The sequence below is a fragment of the Dermacentor silvarum genome, chromosome 10, assembly GCF_013339745.2.
Source record: "Dermacentor silvarum isolate Dsil-2018 chromosome 10, BIME_Dsil_1.4, whole genome shotgun sequence".
NCBI classification, from domain to species: domain Eukaryota; kingdom Metazoa; phylum Arthropoda; class Arachnida; order Ixodida; family Ixodidae; genus Dermacentor; species Dermacentor silvarum.
Window position 1 is genome coordinate 1,259,956 of NC_051163.1, and position 16,981 is coordinate 1,276,936.

General features: G+C 45.7%; 1 protein-coding gene across 3 annotated transcripts in view; it reads right to left on the bottom strand.

Annotated features, from left to right (window-relative positions):
- Window positions 1–5,442: 5,442 nt before the first annotated feature.
- LOC119430974 (RNA-splicing ligase RtcB homolog) overlaps window positions 5,443–16,981 on the bottom strand; it is a 58,996-nt gene continuing 47,457 nt past the window's right edge. For all 3 annotated transcript variants that reach the window (XM_049657262.1, XM_049657261.1, XM_037698439.2), the window contains 5 exons: window positions 16,787–16,893; window positions 13,312–13,471; window positions 12,665–12,840; window positions 8,594–8,782; window positions 5,443–8,025 (listed from right to left, as the gene is read on the bottom strand). In XM_049657262.1, the coding sequence (XP_049513219.1) occupies window positions 7,687–8,025; window positions 8,594–8,782; window positions 12,665–12,840; window positions 13,312–13,471; window positions 16,787–16,893 (971 nt within the window). In that variant the 3' untranslated portion in view covers window positions 5,443–7,686. The remainder of the gene's footprint in view (window positions 8,026–8,593; window positions 8,783–12,664; window positions 12,841–13,311; window positions 13,472–16,786; window positions 16,894–16,981) is intronic.

Genomic DNA, 16,981 nt, shown 5'->3' on the forward strand with positions numbered 1-16,981 from the left:
GACGGGAAGAAAGCAGTGTAGATCAGAGAGCAAAGGGGATAGGCAATATTCTAATTGACATTAAGAGAAAAAAATGGAGCTGGGCAGGCCATGCAATGCGTGGGATGGATAACCTGGTGGACCATTAGGGTTACAGAATGGATACCAAGAGGAGCGAAGCGTAGTTGAGGACGGCAGAAAACTAGGTGGTGTGATGAAGTTAGAAAATTTGCAGGCGCAAGTTGGAATCAGGTCGCACAAGACAGGGGTAATTGGCGATGATGATGGCAACGTGACGACCATGGTATGACGATGACTGCATGATGACAATGGCTTGACAGCGATGGTATGCGGATGGGATGAGAATGTTAAAAAGATTACAATGGTATGACGAAGTGTCTATGGTGGCATGATGACAAGGAGATGACAGGTAGAATCATGACGACAGCGTGACGACAAAGGTATGACAATAGGTTGACGACAGGGCAGTCATTACACCAAAATGACGACGATGGAACGACCACCATGACGACTTCGTGCTGACGGCTTGACGATGATGAGAATAATGACAACAGTATGAAGAGGATATGGCAGCACATTGACAACAACGGTTTAAAACTGTGCAAAGATGACGATGGCATGACATCGAAAGAATGGTCACAATGTCACTGAAGGCAATGAAATGACAACAAAATGACAGCATGGCAGCGACGGCACGTTGGTGTTGTTGAAGCTCACATGCCTGCCACTGTGGGCCACCTTAACTTACACTATATATCTAGCATTTGTTTGCATTATGTCTGGTACTAGTCAATCGGGCCGCTTTATTTTGTACTATTTCTGGTGTTTATTTGCACTAGCTCTACTGTAAGCCTACTTTTGAAGACAAATTTGACACATCCTTGCACCTGACCTTGGCTCCAGCAAGGCATAGAAATGCTTCGCACTATTAAAGATTTTGTGGCCTTTCTTCTGCAACGAGTTATTGCAACCACAGCTCCACTAGCCCCCTAACCCAGGACAGGAGCAGGACGGTATGCTAACAGAAGCCGTGCCAGTAGGCTTTCAATGATGAGAAAGCTTTTCCTGTCCTCAGCATTCAACTGTGCAGCAAGTCCGAAGCAAAGCAAAAATAAAGGATCCGCATACTTGCTCTGCTAGATTACAGCTCAAGTCGTGTTAAGTTAGCTTATTCCTCACTTCTTACAAGGTCATTCTGTCCCTGGAGTGCATAGTGCAGGCGTCACATCATGTATCTTTACTCGCCAAAATATTTTAGTAGTCCGAGGATGAAAATTCGCACATCACACATGATGTATAACGCATTTTAACATTGGCTCTTGGTAAAGCAAACTATTTGTGGTCACTTTTTCTTCTATGTTTATTCTACTGCAACAAAGGGAGGAGTGGGGGGGGGGGGGGGGTCTTTTTTTTTAGACATTTTCAAGCAATGTACTAGTACTTCCCATTACTCTCCAGTTATGCTACATTATTTTCTTAAATTATTTTACACTGAATAATTTACGCAAACCAAAAAGTGCACAATGTGGTGCCATAACAGATCACGTTGTCGGCATAGCTCCCACACGAGCAAGTAGTGTCTGCCAGTAAATACCGTTTACAGCGAAGCTGCATTAAAGTCTCCCTTCAATAGAAGGGGGGGGGGGCTGATAAGCGCACGCACGTACGCAGTAGGTTTGTTCAACAGGCCAGACAATAAATGAGTGAACATGATTTTCCCAACTTCTCGGTCATTGTTGCTTTACTTCCCAACAGTTTCCTTCGTCAGGGGTTTCGTTTTCGTTCACTTTCATTTTCCTTTTCTTCTACATTTCAGTTTCCACCACAGCTAATTTCCCCGATGCTTTCCTTGGCTTCATTGTCTGTCAGCTTTATAGGGTCATGATTATATATATGCCAGAGAAGAAGGGAAACCGAGGGGCTCGAATCTTGTTAATCACAACGATAAAAAGCCAACAGACAATGAAGCCAAAGAAAGCATAGAAGAAATCATCTGCAGTGGTTGAATTTGAAATCAAGAAAGGAACGACGAAACGGAAATAAATGTGGACGAAAAAGTAACATGCCGCCATTGGGGTCCGAACCTACAACCTCAAGATTAAGCGAGCGTTGGGCTACCAATTGTGCTACGGCGATGGCTATCAGTTAATATATATAAAGTGAAGCACAGGATCAACGGACTGCGGTATAGAGGAGGCAAAAAAGACCAAAGGCACATAGGTAAAAAATTGCAGCTTTGCCCAAAGGGCGAAGCACTCATTGCGACAGCAAATTACTAAAAAGCTATAAGTAAATTTAGCATTTTTATCGGCCGTATAAATTTCAGTAGACATTCGCTTACTAGATAAATTACCAATATTATCACGCACACAGGCAAACACGAATGCATTTTACTTGACGACTACTTGACTAAATGCGATTCTACATGCCAGTCGGTTTCATCATAACTCTCACAGGCCACAGAAGTTGTATTTGGAATGTCCACTTTTTGCTTACTTTATTGGCGCTGAAAAAAACCAACTTCAAGCAGTGTAGTGAAGCCAACTTTCTTGAATTAAAAGAAAATTATGGGTGTTCTGCAAATGTATTATTTTGAGCGTATTTCGGGCATATCCTTAATGTGCCGATTCAATGAAGTACTTGGAAAAGTTTGCATTCCGGATAAGTTCTTTTCAAAAATAACTCGAGGGGGGAGGGGGGGGAGATAAAAAGATGTGAATTCGAAGCAAATAAGCCTATAGCTGCAACACAGAACATTAGTTCAGGCACTACAATATATTTTATGGTTTCACACCTACTTACCTAGAAAAGCGGACAAAATGCAAGAGTCTTTGGTACAACACAGCACTCATAATGCACAACTAAATGAATGAAAATTCACTGGTAACATAAAGAAACCAAGCAACCAATTCACGAGCAGGTAGCTTCACGCTCAGGTGGCTCGTGAAACAGTATGCTGTGCCAAGAATCTTAGTTGAACAAGGGTGGTGACCGTCACATGCAGTGCCATGCATACAGCAGTACGACAATGCCTGCTTTTCCCCGCGTTTGCTCATGCCACATCAACTGTTTAATTGCAAATAAATCATTAATAGAAAAATTGGAGTTAGAATTGCCCCATACAAGGCACTACTGATAATAAAATCACCTCCACCACTTGTCAAATGAGTGCTGCAGTGCTACAGATGACTGCCGAGGAGGGGCCAAGCTCTGCCTCGGGAGTTTCCACGACCTAACATTTTCATGCCTATGGCAAAGCAGTAGTTTTTGCATAGTACAGCAAGTACTTTCTTCCCATCACAGAGCATGCTTGATAATAAAGTGTATGTATACTAGTATCAAATTGTAGTAAGTTGTCCCAAACAACGTTCGTTAAACAAAAAATGTGAAAACATCTAAAGAATTTTGTAAAAAAAAGAAAAAGTTATAAAAAAGTCATAGTTGCTTTGTACAAAGTAAACTTTAAAAAAAATTTAGAATACATACACATTTTGAATGCAAGGGACCTGTGCAATATTCCAGCAAATATCAGCCTTCTATGCAAAGAATACTTGAGATACGTATAATATAAAAAAAAGCTAGCCCGAGTGACTAACCTTAGTGTGATATCAATATTAATTCCTGGCAGTCTTTTGGTGCGAAACTTGACTCTCTGCATGGCCACAATGGCAAATGATCCTGACCAAAGGATTTTAACACCCTGCAGATAAGAACTGTAACCTTTAGAACATGCAGGATATCTTCACATCAGTGCACAGGTTGCTTTGAAACTGTTCAAAGAAAGCTAGACTCTGTGCTGAAATCTGATGAACCAAAGTTGTCATCCATGGCAGTGCTGCTTCCAAAGTCCAAAAGCTCGCACACAGATGCATTAGAATTAGTAGAAACACGTTTCTGTAGATGAGCATCGCACGACGTCAATGCCCTCTTGGGAACTACGAGCTCTCATCGTCATCCATGGCAGTGCTGCTTCCAAAGTCCAAAAACTCGCACACAGATGCATTAGAATTAGTAGAAACACGTTTCTGTAGATGAGCATCGCACGACGTCAATGCCCTCTTGGGAACTACGAGCTCTCATCACACCTATCATGCCCCCTCTCCAAAGGTGCTTAAAAAATGTCGCAGTTTCACCCGAAAGGCGAAGCATCAATTGCGATAGCAAATTAGTAGAGAGCTATACGGAGTAAGGATAGTAGTTTTATCAGCTGTATAAACTTGGACATGCAGCAGCACCAGCAACGCGCAGAACTGTTGTCGACGCCGTCGGCGTTTTGCCTGTGTTCGCACCGAACGCATGCGGCATTGGTGACTGTTGCCGGTGCCTCTGGTGGTGGCTCGGAGGTTTTAGTTTTCGACGAGATGAGAATGGGACACTCTTTGAGCAGCGCCGGAAGTCTTTACCACCTTCTCGCCTCGCAATGTTTGATTTATATATATACGCATTTGGTGCCACAGCTAAACGTCGCCTCCTCTCCTGTCCGCCCATGGCCTTTCGCATGACGGAAGAAGTCGCGTCCCTCGTGTGCTTTCACTTGTACATACAGCATACAGCGACGATTTCATCATCGTTGGACTTCATACGGAACCTCGCGGTGACAACTGAAATCCGCTTGGAGTGTCCATATAATTGCTATCGCAATAAAATCCCCACGCATCATAAACAGAAAAGCGGAACTGAATAAATAGTTCTTGCACAACCCAATGGATCGGGCTAGCTATCCGAGAGTGCCCGGAAAGCTGTAAAATACGAATTTGAAGCCATCGATAGCGGCCTATTCATGGGAATGGGCGCTACAAAAAAATGCTGAAAGCCTGCCTTTTTGAATGAAATGAAAAATTTGGAGGACGCTTAAGCTTCACCTTTAAGAGCGGAACGCAATAGCATTCAAAGATCCCCGACTGCTTATCGGGATTTTTTTCTTGTATATTCAAATTACAATCCGATGCTATCACGTCTGTAGGTTGTGGTTAAGTCGTACTTTACGGTTTTTCTGACAGATTTTACTTTGAGAAATTCAATTTTTGTTCACTAATGCCTTGCGGCGTGCGAAGGGCCTGCCCGGTCGGGGTGGTTCGGGATGATGTGGTTCGGCGTGATTATTTCCGCCAACGATGCCGGCGCTTACACTGGATTTTCTGCAACACGGGGCGGGGCCCTTAACACTATCGTGTTAGAACTTACCACTGACAATTAAAGTAATAACCACATAGCAAGCATCAGTGATGTTCCGACTGTTGTTTGAATATCAGGTTAACGCCCCTCACTTACATACTGGCACCTCTTTTTTTCTCATAGTGCGCATTACTACTTGCAAGACTGCACTTTTCAAGTGCTTGCAAACTGCGGCCAAGACGTAGTTTGGACAGAAACATGTAGAGAAGGCATGTTTCTCTGCATGTTTTCATGTCTTTAAGGAAAGAGTGAACTGAGCACAAGATCTGCCATGCTTGTAAATCACTTTACTTGCTCACAGCAGTTGCAAACAGCAGCCAGCTGCTGGGGTGTCTTTCATGTACTTGCTTAGTGACAAGTACACAATATGTCAAATAAATACATGTCAAAGTGACTTGGGTTGTACCAACTCACTTCTCCAGGAAGGAAAGACAAGAACACACACTGTAGCCAACATGCAGATTAACAGAAATGTCTTCCAAAAAGCATGCAGACATTGCTGCCATAAGAAAACTCTGCAAAAGTTAATCTTTTTTGTTTTTGTGTGCAACGCTAGTCATGCAGTTGCAATTATATATATATATATATTCCATGAGTAGGCCGAGGCAATTGCTGTATATTACTTTTAAATTCCATCAATAAAAGAAACATGAGCATAGGGTACTTGAAGTTGAGGGTCAACAAAAGATATTGATGGTATAGCAGGCGACAAGCTAAGAATGAAAAGTTATATTGATGCTGTCCAACAAAAACACAATTTGCATATATGCGCCAGCCAATTAGGTTTGTTTATTTCTATGAGTTCAAGTGGTTTTTAGAGTTTAAAAAGGCTGTTTTTCTCCATACAGATCTGTCAATGATTTAGGATAGAACCTGAACATCTTGGCCAATTTTATGGTGATCCTGTTACTAGGGGTCAGCCAGTTTTATTTTGCCCCGAAACAACAAGCTTTTATTCTCTGATTAGTCTAGCAATTACATTAGCATACTAAAGTCATCATGCTGTGAGCGGACTCCAGCTGATTTGGCTCTCTCTCAGACGTAAAGGGCAGATGCACTGCGTTTTTGTGGGTGGAGCTTATAATGGATTCCTGGGTTCTCACTCACCATAGCTGCAGCACTTCAGCTACCAACACCGCACTGTTACACATGTCCAGCTGACCGCAATAGTTCTTGGAGCATGGAAATTGCAAAAGATTTAAAATTTGCTCATGCTCTCACCTCAAAGCCAAGAATTTAGAAGAGCAGTGTGATGACTGCATGTCGAAGTACACATTGCACTGAATTAATTTTTCTCAGATTTTGTGCTCGTAGGATTTCTGTGGTTTGGGGGAACGCCTCTTTTCTTCGATTAGAAGTTATGACAGCTTGAAGATAAGTGCTTATTATATGAGCTGTATTCGAAATTAAACTTGGTACCAGTCAAATTGCTGTCCACAGTAGCTTGAACATGAATTGAGGACACATAATACTAAGAATAAAAAGACAGAAAGATAAGGAAAGCACAAGGAGGTTATAAAAAGAAATTCTGGAGTGGCAGCCCTCGCAGATTCTTACCAGCAGAGGTGAAGCCAGCGCTTGCCCCTAATTCACCACTGAAAGCGTGCTGAACTACATGGAGAATTGTCGCAGTTTGACTGCTTTTGGTCTGTTAATATAAATTTTAGACTAATCAGTAAATAATAGAACGTTGCTTCGGGCTAAAATATTGCCATAGGCTGAGTAGTGACACTCTGATCTCCCATAATGTTGCCAAAACCTTCAACCTAAAACCAGCGACACAGACAGGCACATCGAGAAGCACCTGTACAGCAACATTGGCCTAGTCAAAGTGATTATAGTCGGGTACAACTTAAGAAGACAGGAGAGGCTCCACCCAGATGACCGAAGCGCAGCAGCCGATTTCCTCTGCGACAAAAGAAATAGTCCCGCTGACGCGACTCGCCCCGGCTTGAAGCGTGGGCTGGCATGCTCTCCGTCGGCGGGGACACCGGCCGTCTGGCACATGACACAAGTCTTTAGTGCGCGCCCATTGGTGGAGGCTCGTATGCATCCGCCTTTGAGGAGGCAAATGCCGCTGGCTTCTAAAGTTGTACCCGACTATAGAAGTGAGAAGAAAATGCTTCCTGTTCTCCGCCGAATGACAACGTTAATCGATTCCCCTGGTAAGATGGCGGCGGCCTGCTTCACCTTGAGGACATCTCCACTCCATAAAATTTTTTTTAACCTCCTTGAGAAAACACCAGGTTTCATCCTTGCAATGCCACCAGCTAGGCTGGTCCAAAGGCACTCACTGAATCACACATCACCAGGGCACATAGATTCAGCCTCTAATAAGATAACAAAAACGCAAAGTATAACACACACACGCGCACAAACACACACGTACTTGTTCTTGTAACAAACCCCTTAGTGGAAACAAGGGGTTTGTCCCACATCAGTCCTGAACACCAAAGTTTGGAAATGTGGCCTCATTGACACCTTCCAATCACCGAAGACAAACAATCTCAATCAGCCCTTGATGACGGCGATGGGCCTGAGCTTGATGCATTTGCGGCTGATGCCAGCTTCGTGGCACGTGTTTACAACATCTGTCACATTCTTGTACGACTCTGGAGCCTCCTCCATGACCAGCTTCGGTGAGGCCACGCGAATTGAGATGCCCATCTCACTCAGCTTGTCCAGTACATCCTGGTAGTCGAGGTTTCGCCGCGACTTGGCCCGAGAAAGCGCACGTCCGGCGCCGTGACAAGTCGTGCCAAATGTCTCTCCCATGCCCTGCTCAGTGCCCGTCAAGACGTAGCTGCAGGTCCCCATCGTTCCGCCAATCAGCACCGGTTGGCCACTCAGCTATATTGGAGATAAAAAAAACAGCAAAACTGAGAAAGTAATTTGCAGAGGCTACTAACACATGTGAGACAAAAAGAAAAAAAGAAAAGTGAAGTGGCTGCACGGACTTCTATACTGAACACAGCACCGCAGATGCCTGCTCAAGGCAGTTCTGAGCAGGGGGATGCCAGCAAACGGAATAGGAAAACAGGAAAGGAAACCGAGAGGAAGAAAGACTAATTTGAAGATAGGACACTGGACTTACAACCGACATCAGTAAAATATCCTGAACAGCGCATGTGCAACGCAGTTAATAGTCAACCCTTCTATGCAATCAGGAACAATGACGGCACACTCTCACAGCTGTCAGGGTCTAGACTTTGGATATGGAAAGCTTCCAGAATTTCTCTTTGACCAGAAGAAAGCATCGAGAATTTCTGGAAGCTTCTCATTCAAAGGACATACCCCCTGTTAGAAATGTGGGTGAGCCTGGGAATATAATATCACATTCTAGTCATTTGACTTGTTTTAAGTTTGAACATCCGCTGATGGTAGATGTTACAAAGCAATGCTCAACTACACTGCCCACCTGGTAGTCTACGGGAATGAGAGGGTGGTGAGGAGGAAAGGCTCGTGTCGAGCCCTTGCGGTGCACGAGCAAGGTACGCATCTTGCCATCCACCACGTGCTGCTCCACCTTGGCAATGTTGTGTGACACGTCGTAGATCACATGCATGTCCAGGTCGTCTGGGGTCGTGTTGTATGCTTTGGCAAATGCCTGCGAGCACAGAAAGCATATCAAGAAATATATAATGGCCTAAGTTGTAGTATACTAGCTACTACAAAGTTTAGGAAAGACATGAAATGTGGTTTGCTAGACCAGTTAAGACATCATAATTAAGACAAGCATTCTTTCTTTTCTCCGGTACAAGACTGTGGCCCAATGGATGTACAAGTAAAGCACCTACGCACTACCAGTGACTACTTCAACTGGGTATACACAACACGTTAGAAGAGCTGATAGAGTCTCAACAGATTGCTCAGTTGGAGAGACTAGCCGGTTCGCGCACGGGCAGGAGTATCCTCAGCAAATTAGGGATAAGCTATCACAATCAACAAGGATGTAAAATGTCGGTTCCCAAAGTAATCAGGGAAAAGATCCAGGTCCCCATTCTGCCCAAAAACACGCACCCCGAACTTGATCAGGTCAGAAGGGAAAGCAGAGCTAAAGCTCTACTCAAGGCATACGGTAGAGACAAGGAGGCATTGTTCGTGGACGCAGCGGAGTACCCAAGTCACGAATCCTACGTCGCGGTAGTAATAAACTCCGACCACGACTGCATAAGCGCATGCTCTATACGCTCTAATAATAGTGAAATTGCTGAAGAAGTAGCTATCGCTCGGGCCTTAATTTCCCCCAAATGTAGATACGTCATCAGTGACTCGCAGTCGGCCATCTGAAACTACGCGCAAGGAAGAATATTGCCCGAGGCCACTAACATACTCCACGGGAAAGCCCAGCTCATATCAGAGGAATTTGAAGGGATACATCATTTGGTTCCCAGCCCACACCTGCTGCGAGTCCCCCACTCCCAACCTCAACGAGGAAGCCCACCGCGTCGCGCGAGGTCTCATTTACCACGCTCATGAAGAAGCTTCCCCCAAAGGAACTGGAGAGGAGGCCTGGAAGGAGAGGGACAGAATCCCACCTCTTAGCTCCAAATTAGACAGATCTCAGGCAGTTATCTGGAGGCGACTTCAAACTAGAACCTTCCCCAACCTGGTGCACCTACATCACATCTACGCCGAAACTATACCCAGATGACTTGTATAAATTATGTAGGACAGAACCCACATTAGTACATATTTTATGGGATTGCGCACATGTACAAGATAAAAATGCAGTCTCCCAAGAACAGCATGGGGCGCGGTAGAAAGTCGCGCTGATCAGCTCAGATCTGCAAGATCAACTATGGGCAGTGGTGCAACAGCCAAAATAGGATTTGGAGCAATTTTTGGAGCAGGAAAATCTTGCTATTGGGGCAGGAAAATCCAAATTTGGAGCAGGTTATGGAAAAAAAAAAAGAACTCCAATTTGGAGCAGTTTCACAAAGAACGCTTACTAATAAAACGCCATAAAATTTACGCCGCATAATAAACGCACCCGCCAACTTTGCATTGTATTTCTGGGAAAAAAAGTGTGTGTTCATTACGCGATTATATACGGTAATTCACATTAGCAGCGTAGGTGATGGCAGGGGCGCGATCAGAGATCATTGTTCGGGGCGTGCGTTCAGTTTCGCCGTGCACAGTTGACCTAGGCCGCACCCGGTGAAATTGAAAGCGCGTCCCATCAGTGCACTGCACGCAACTTTTTCCGCCAAACGTGGAAAGTACACCATGCATTTCTTTGCGAGTGGTTCCCTCTCGTTTTTTTTTTCTTTCTCACGATGTGTGGCGACGTTCTGGCGGTAGTCGAAACATGCAGCGACTGTTTGAGAATCTTTGGGCGTTTCGGTGGTGTACAGCCAAAATCGGCACTGTTTCATTAACGTGGTGCCAGTTGCCGCATGGAACCGAACCCTTTGTGCATTGTGCCGCGTACAAAGCCGTCAGTGCCGGGTAACTTGCGGTACCGTACAAGCGAGTTTCCCGTGGAGCATTCCGAACCGCTCCGCTCGTGACCGCGTGCAAGGATACAGCGAGGATCTTGTCGAGTCAATGCGGCAATGGCGAACTGCTTTTGTTGCTGCAAGCAACGCGCACTCCTTGTCTCCGCGAGATTTTACTGCATAAAGAACACAGCACACTGCAACCAGCAGCGAAAATATTATTCGGCACCCACCAACGTCTCGTCTGGATTCGACGGCGATGTCCAAGCTGCAGGTTGCCAACGTGGCCTTTGTTTCCCGCTAAAACTAGCGTAACCGAGAAATTTCGCGGCTGGTCTAGCGTTTTGGCGCAGCATGGCACAATTTCAATATATATCACAGTTTTCGCACAGATCAGTGCAAAAATACGATATTGTATCAAAATGGCGCAATTGGCGCAGCTGTTGCACCCCTGTATGGGCCATCCAGCGAGCTCGAGAGGCGGCCGGGAGACAGGGTCTCTCTACCGCCCCCGGCGCAGCCTAGGCCCAGGCCTCAATCCGCTGGTCTCAATAAAGTTGTTGCACTCACTGCCAGTGATGAAGCCAGACGGTTGGTGTCACAGCGGGCACGTGCCCCCCCTTCCCCCCAAATTTGTGTTACCGTATTCACACGATTGTAAGTCGAATCGAATGTAGGTCGACCCACCCAAAATTGCATGTCTCAAAACAAAAGGGAGGGGGGGCGAAGAAACACCACGCGAGTGCATTCACACGAAGGAACTTTATTGATGGGGTTGCTAAGACTACTCATCGTCACTAGAGTAGACCTCACTGGCACTGCTGGCGTCATAGCTGCTGCGGTCCCACAGCACGTCGTCATCAAGTGCGAGTCCACACTTCGCGAACGACCGCACCACGACGTTGCGCGGTACAGCCGCCCACGCAGAGAGGACCCACCCGCACACAGTAGCCAGGGAGGCCAAATTTCCTTGCGCTGAAGCCGCCACTGCCGCACCACACGTTCACTGACTCCAAACTTGCGTCCCGCTGCGCAGTTGTTAGTTTTCTCGGCATGGAGGATAGCCGACCGTTTGAACGCTGCTGTGAACGAGCGCCGAAAGTTCTTGGCACTCATGACAGGCGCGACGATTCAGCACAACAGCAGAAGCGACAGATGCGCGCGGTCGTTGAAAGCAATCGTATCTCAAAAAAAAAAAAAGCTCTTCCGCCAACTACTAATACCCCCCAAACGACGGCTTATCCGCCAACTACCCATAACCCCCAAACGGCGGCTCTTCCGCCAACTACCAATACCCCCCAAATGGCGGCTCTTCCATGATCGATGCTCCCACAAGAGCCGTGCGCTCGTGGTGCGCGCAATCGAAATGTATGCAATACGATAAATTAATACGCTACGCTTCTACCGTAACCATGGGAACATAGGTGCAAAGTTGTAACCACGCCGTAGCGACCCTGATTACTCGTTTCTCTTGCCGCTACTAGCGGTAGACGGTTCGGTTTCGATTCTAAGTCGACCCCCCAACATTGGATTGTCAAATTTGAAAAAATGGGTCGACCTACAATTATGTAAATACGGTAGTATATGCCACCTGCGCAGCCCCTCTCCCCACCTCCTGGATCATGGCAGCTTCTGGCGCAATCACGTACTCAAGGATCAGTATATCAGTATTCTCAACTGCTGTAGCATTGGCAGAGTGGCTGGGAAGTAGTTTCTTGAACTGCCAATCTGTTCGTCATAAGCTAGGATGCTCGCGGCAGAATGAGATTTTATATCTTTTTTTTGTGTGTTTTTCTTGCAAAGGACTGGCATTCCAGCAATGGTGCTTGTGGACACTGGCTAACATCAAAACAATCAGGGGAGTGAGCCCTTAACAACTATCACGGAAAAAATGTGTCCGCAGTTGCTCAGAGTAAAATTGGCAACCCTGCTTTTCGTAGAAGAGCACCTTAGTTGCTGCGCTGCAGTGACATCAATATCCTGGCTCATTTCAAACTATCTGTCACAACACAGGTGAGAGGGGAGGGGAAAAAAAAAAAAAAGCTCACCTGACGGCTCAGAAAAGTCATGCTGCTGCGGTTGACCCAGGCAAAGTTTGCCGCGGCTGCCATCGACTTCAGATAGTCCTGTCCCTCGGCAGAGCGAATAAGGGCGCAGGCCAGCTGCCGGTCATTGACCTCGATCTTGTCCCGCTTCATGGCTTTCTCCATGGCTACCAATGCATCTGCCCAGACAATGGACAGACAAAAGAATTTGCCTCAGCGTGCCCGCACATTCAATCGACAACAAGCAGCAATGATGAACAGGTTCAGCTGCTGTCATACAATGGGATTTCAACACAGGACTTTTCTGTATTACGTCCAAGCCCAACAGTCTTTCAAATCATCCAGCAGGCAAAACCTTTGCGTTCACTAACTACAGGCTGTTTCAAGAACCTGGTATGCCCTGCACCTGTACTGCAAATTTCAATGATGGAAGCTATGCTGTGGCTGATCCCTAGCATGCCTTGCTTGCTATTTGTTATTTTGAGAAATCAGTACTTATCTAATTTAACCACTTAAAAGCTTGCCCTAGTGTACCTTGCATGACACTGCCAAGGCTAACACCTCCACACCGGTTATTTCAAAGGGACCCCACTTCAACTTACATGTCTAATGCATATAAGCCACAATATAATGCAAACGGAACGACTCACCAGTAGCCACTTGGTGTCCAAAGCCTCGGCTGCCACTGTGGATCATGACGCACACTTGACCGCAACGCTCAATTCCCATCTTGGCTGCATTGTTCTTGTCGTAAATCTCCTCTACTACTTGGATCTCAGCATAGTGATTGCCGGCACCCAGGGTTCCCAGCTAAGACACAAGTGGATGAGGTAAGGGGATCAAATGGAAAATTGAGAAAAGTTCAGTTGCAAAATAAGGAACTTGCACGCCCAACTACAGTGCAATGGCACAAAGATAACCAACTTCTGCAAAAAGCAAACTTCAAGCGATTTTGCCCCGGTTCTTGGGTTGAACTTGAGACTACCACTAAAGCAGGACATAACTAACCGCTGAAAGCCAAATTAATCGACAGCCAATGCAAACCACGCAAGTTTTGCAAAATTGTGCAACTGGACGTGTTTCATTCGTGCTCGTGTGGTGGTCTGAACGAGAATGGACTCGAAGCTTCGTCTTGCAAGCTGAAAGCCACTTTCGAATATAGCGGCATGTCGACATATGACAATTGGACGTTGGCACATTGTAGGAACACGCAAGCTATATTTACTTGTGATTTGCGGTGAAGGCACATTAACGTCATGAGCAGCTTCCATTTATACAGACTAGTTTGATTCTGCATTCCGATTAAATTAGATTAGATTATGGGGTTTTATGTGCCAAAACCACGATCTGAATATGAGGCATGCCGTAGTGGGGGACTCCGGAAATTTGGACCACCTGAGGTTCTTTAACGTGCACCTAAATCTAAGTAAACGGGTGTTCTCGCACTTCGCCCCCATCGAAATGCGGCCGCCGTGGCCGGGATTCGATCCCGCGACCTCGTGCTCAGCAGCCCAACACCATAGCCACTGAGCAAGATTCTGCATTCCGTCAGTTTCTACTATGTACGGAATAAAAACGCGGAACAGCCACTTCGGCACACTACAGTGGAATCTTGATACGATTTTGCATAATACAGTTTTCGAGATGATAAGTTTTATTCCCCCCCCCCCCCCCAATAATAGGATTTTCGGATGATACCCTTTCTTTCCGGTTCATGTGAAGATTGTATAGGGCAGTACTGCTACACTAAACGATCTATACACTATATACAGAGTGTATGGTAGTGTACTACTACTACAACCCCAAATACCACTGAGCAAATCAAGGCAATCTGACAGATCAATGACACGTGCTGCTGTCATATGAAGTGTAGTCAGCAGAGCTTTGTCAGTATTACGTCCAAGCCCAACAACGTTTCAAATCATCCAGCAGCATGTGATTTTAAAAGAATTATCATGAAGCTATATTCATAATAAACACAGAGAAACAAGTCATCACTCTGACACTGAAACACATAACTAGACTATTTCTTTTGAGCAAAGTAAGAATATGTGTCATTTACTTGACTTCAAGTTCCATGAACAATACTTTTTTACAAATGTAGCACAGCTGTAAAAGTAAGAATCCTGACTGGCTGGACAGAACTGCACGAACACACAACACTGCAAACACACCAGTTTGTCCTAGTGTCCACTTAAACACTTTTGTCCATATCTTATTGAAAACAGCGCATTCAACAAGATTTCTTTAATACCGTATTTACTCGAATCTAGGCCGACTCTGATTCTAAGCCGACCCCCCCAAAAGTTCGAAGTCAGCAAAAATACAAAAAAAAAAAAAAACTTACCTCGAATGTAGGCCGAACGAAAAAGCGAGGACAGCATTCGCAAAATAAAACAGCATTTATTAAATTCGAACATGCCGAGCTCATTCTATGTCACCATCGCTGTTAGCCTCGTCGCTATCTTCCTTACTGCTGACATCTTCAAACAGTGCGCTATATTCAGTACCATCAAGCGCATTAGAGATGCTGCATTTTTGGAAGGAGCGCACGATCAATGTTCCTAGGTAAATGTCATTCTCGTTGCGGCGCACGCAAAAATCATCTCCCGTGGCCCCCTCCAACGACAGACTGATGCCGAAGTTCCGACCGGCTTGAACGTTTGACGATGCCTCTACGGCTAGCACAACTACCGTATTTACTCGATTCTCACGCTTCCTCGATTGTAACGCGCACCTGTTTTCCGTGAGGAAAAAAAAAAAAAAGTCCTTTACAGTACCGCGCACCTCATGCTTTCAAACAGAAGTACAACTTTCTGTCATTTGGAAAAATAGATTTCCTCCCGATGCACTGAAGTTGCGATGAATAAAAAAAGTCGCAGTTTCGCCCGAAAGGCGATGCATCGAATGCGATAGCAAATTAGTAGACCGCTATTAACAAGCACGGTGTCACGCGCGCACAAGCAAACATGAACACATCTCGCTCGTTGACCGCGGAAACGAACTGTCAAAACGCTAGAGACGGAGCGCGCCTTCGTGCTAGCATGCGTCTCGCTTCAACGCGGCGAAAACACGGCGCGCGGCGGACTTTACCCGTCGCAGATTGCTTTCAAGATAGGGCCAAGGCAATCGTATCGCCGGAGTGGATCGTCGCACGTTACGTCCTGCTTCGGTCCACTGAAACCGTTCCGCATTGCTTTGCTGGCGAAAATTCTCTCCTTCTGTTTGCGCAGTCCCGCTCGCAAGTTTCGGATTCTCCGAACGCCCGTGATGCGGCCCGATTTGCGTCCGTCTCCGCACAGATGATCACTTTCCTTTTAAATGCGGCATCACGATGAACTTGGTACTTCATGCTGATAGATAGAGCAGACGCTGAGAGCATTGGCTGAGAGCGTGAAGACAGACGGTAGACTATTGCCTAAGCACGTGTACTGCAGCACACGGAGGAAGCTTCCGCATGCTACGGTAGCTAGGCTCGACGCGCGTGCGAGGCGGCCATTTTGAAATGCCGACGCAGATTTAGGGTCGTGTTGAAAGTGCGTGTTAGATTCGAGTAAATACATTATTCGTTTAGTGCCATTACGATAAAGCTACACCGCGCGCCGATGCTGCACCATACCGATACGACGCAGGTCAAAATGGCGACGTCGCTCGTGTACTTCAGTTGGCTACTGGCGCGGCTAGTAGCGGCTGCGATACGAACTTTTCTAGATGGCGCTAACTATGACCGTATTTATCAGTTTCAGTTAAAGACTGGCGCGTTTTTTTAAATCCTCGAATCTAAGCCGACCCTAGAGTTTCGTATGTGATTATTTGAAAAAAACTATCGGCCTAGATTCGAATAAATACGGTATACTTCCAGAAAGTTACGAATCTGTATTAAATACAATAAAATTGCTGGAAATGCTGTCAATGCACATGCATTATGAGAATGTCCTCCGAAAATTTTGAAGCACTTTGTTAGAACATGTGGGCTGTCATTTGGACATGCAAGAGCCAATGGACTTGAATCGAAGGGGTACTGACATTCATTTCTGAAGTTGTAGAAACTAAAAAAATGACAAGTAAAATGTCACAAACTCCTAGACATTTAGTTTTCTAGGCTGTGACAAACGTAAGGTATACCTGAGGTAGGCCCCGTTTCTTTGCCTTCATGGAAACCTTGGCAGGGTCAGCATTCAGCATCCGTCCATACTCCTCACAGTGTTCTTTATCCTCGGCCCAGGCATAGCCTAGGAAAATTTCAGCCGAACTTGTCACTTTAACTACTCCCTATCACGGACCATAATTGGCCTACATAAGGAAACATGTGCCTGTGCA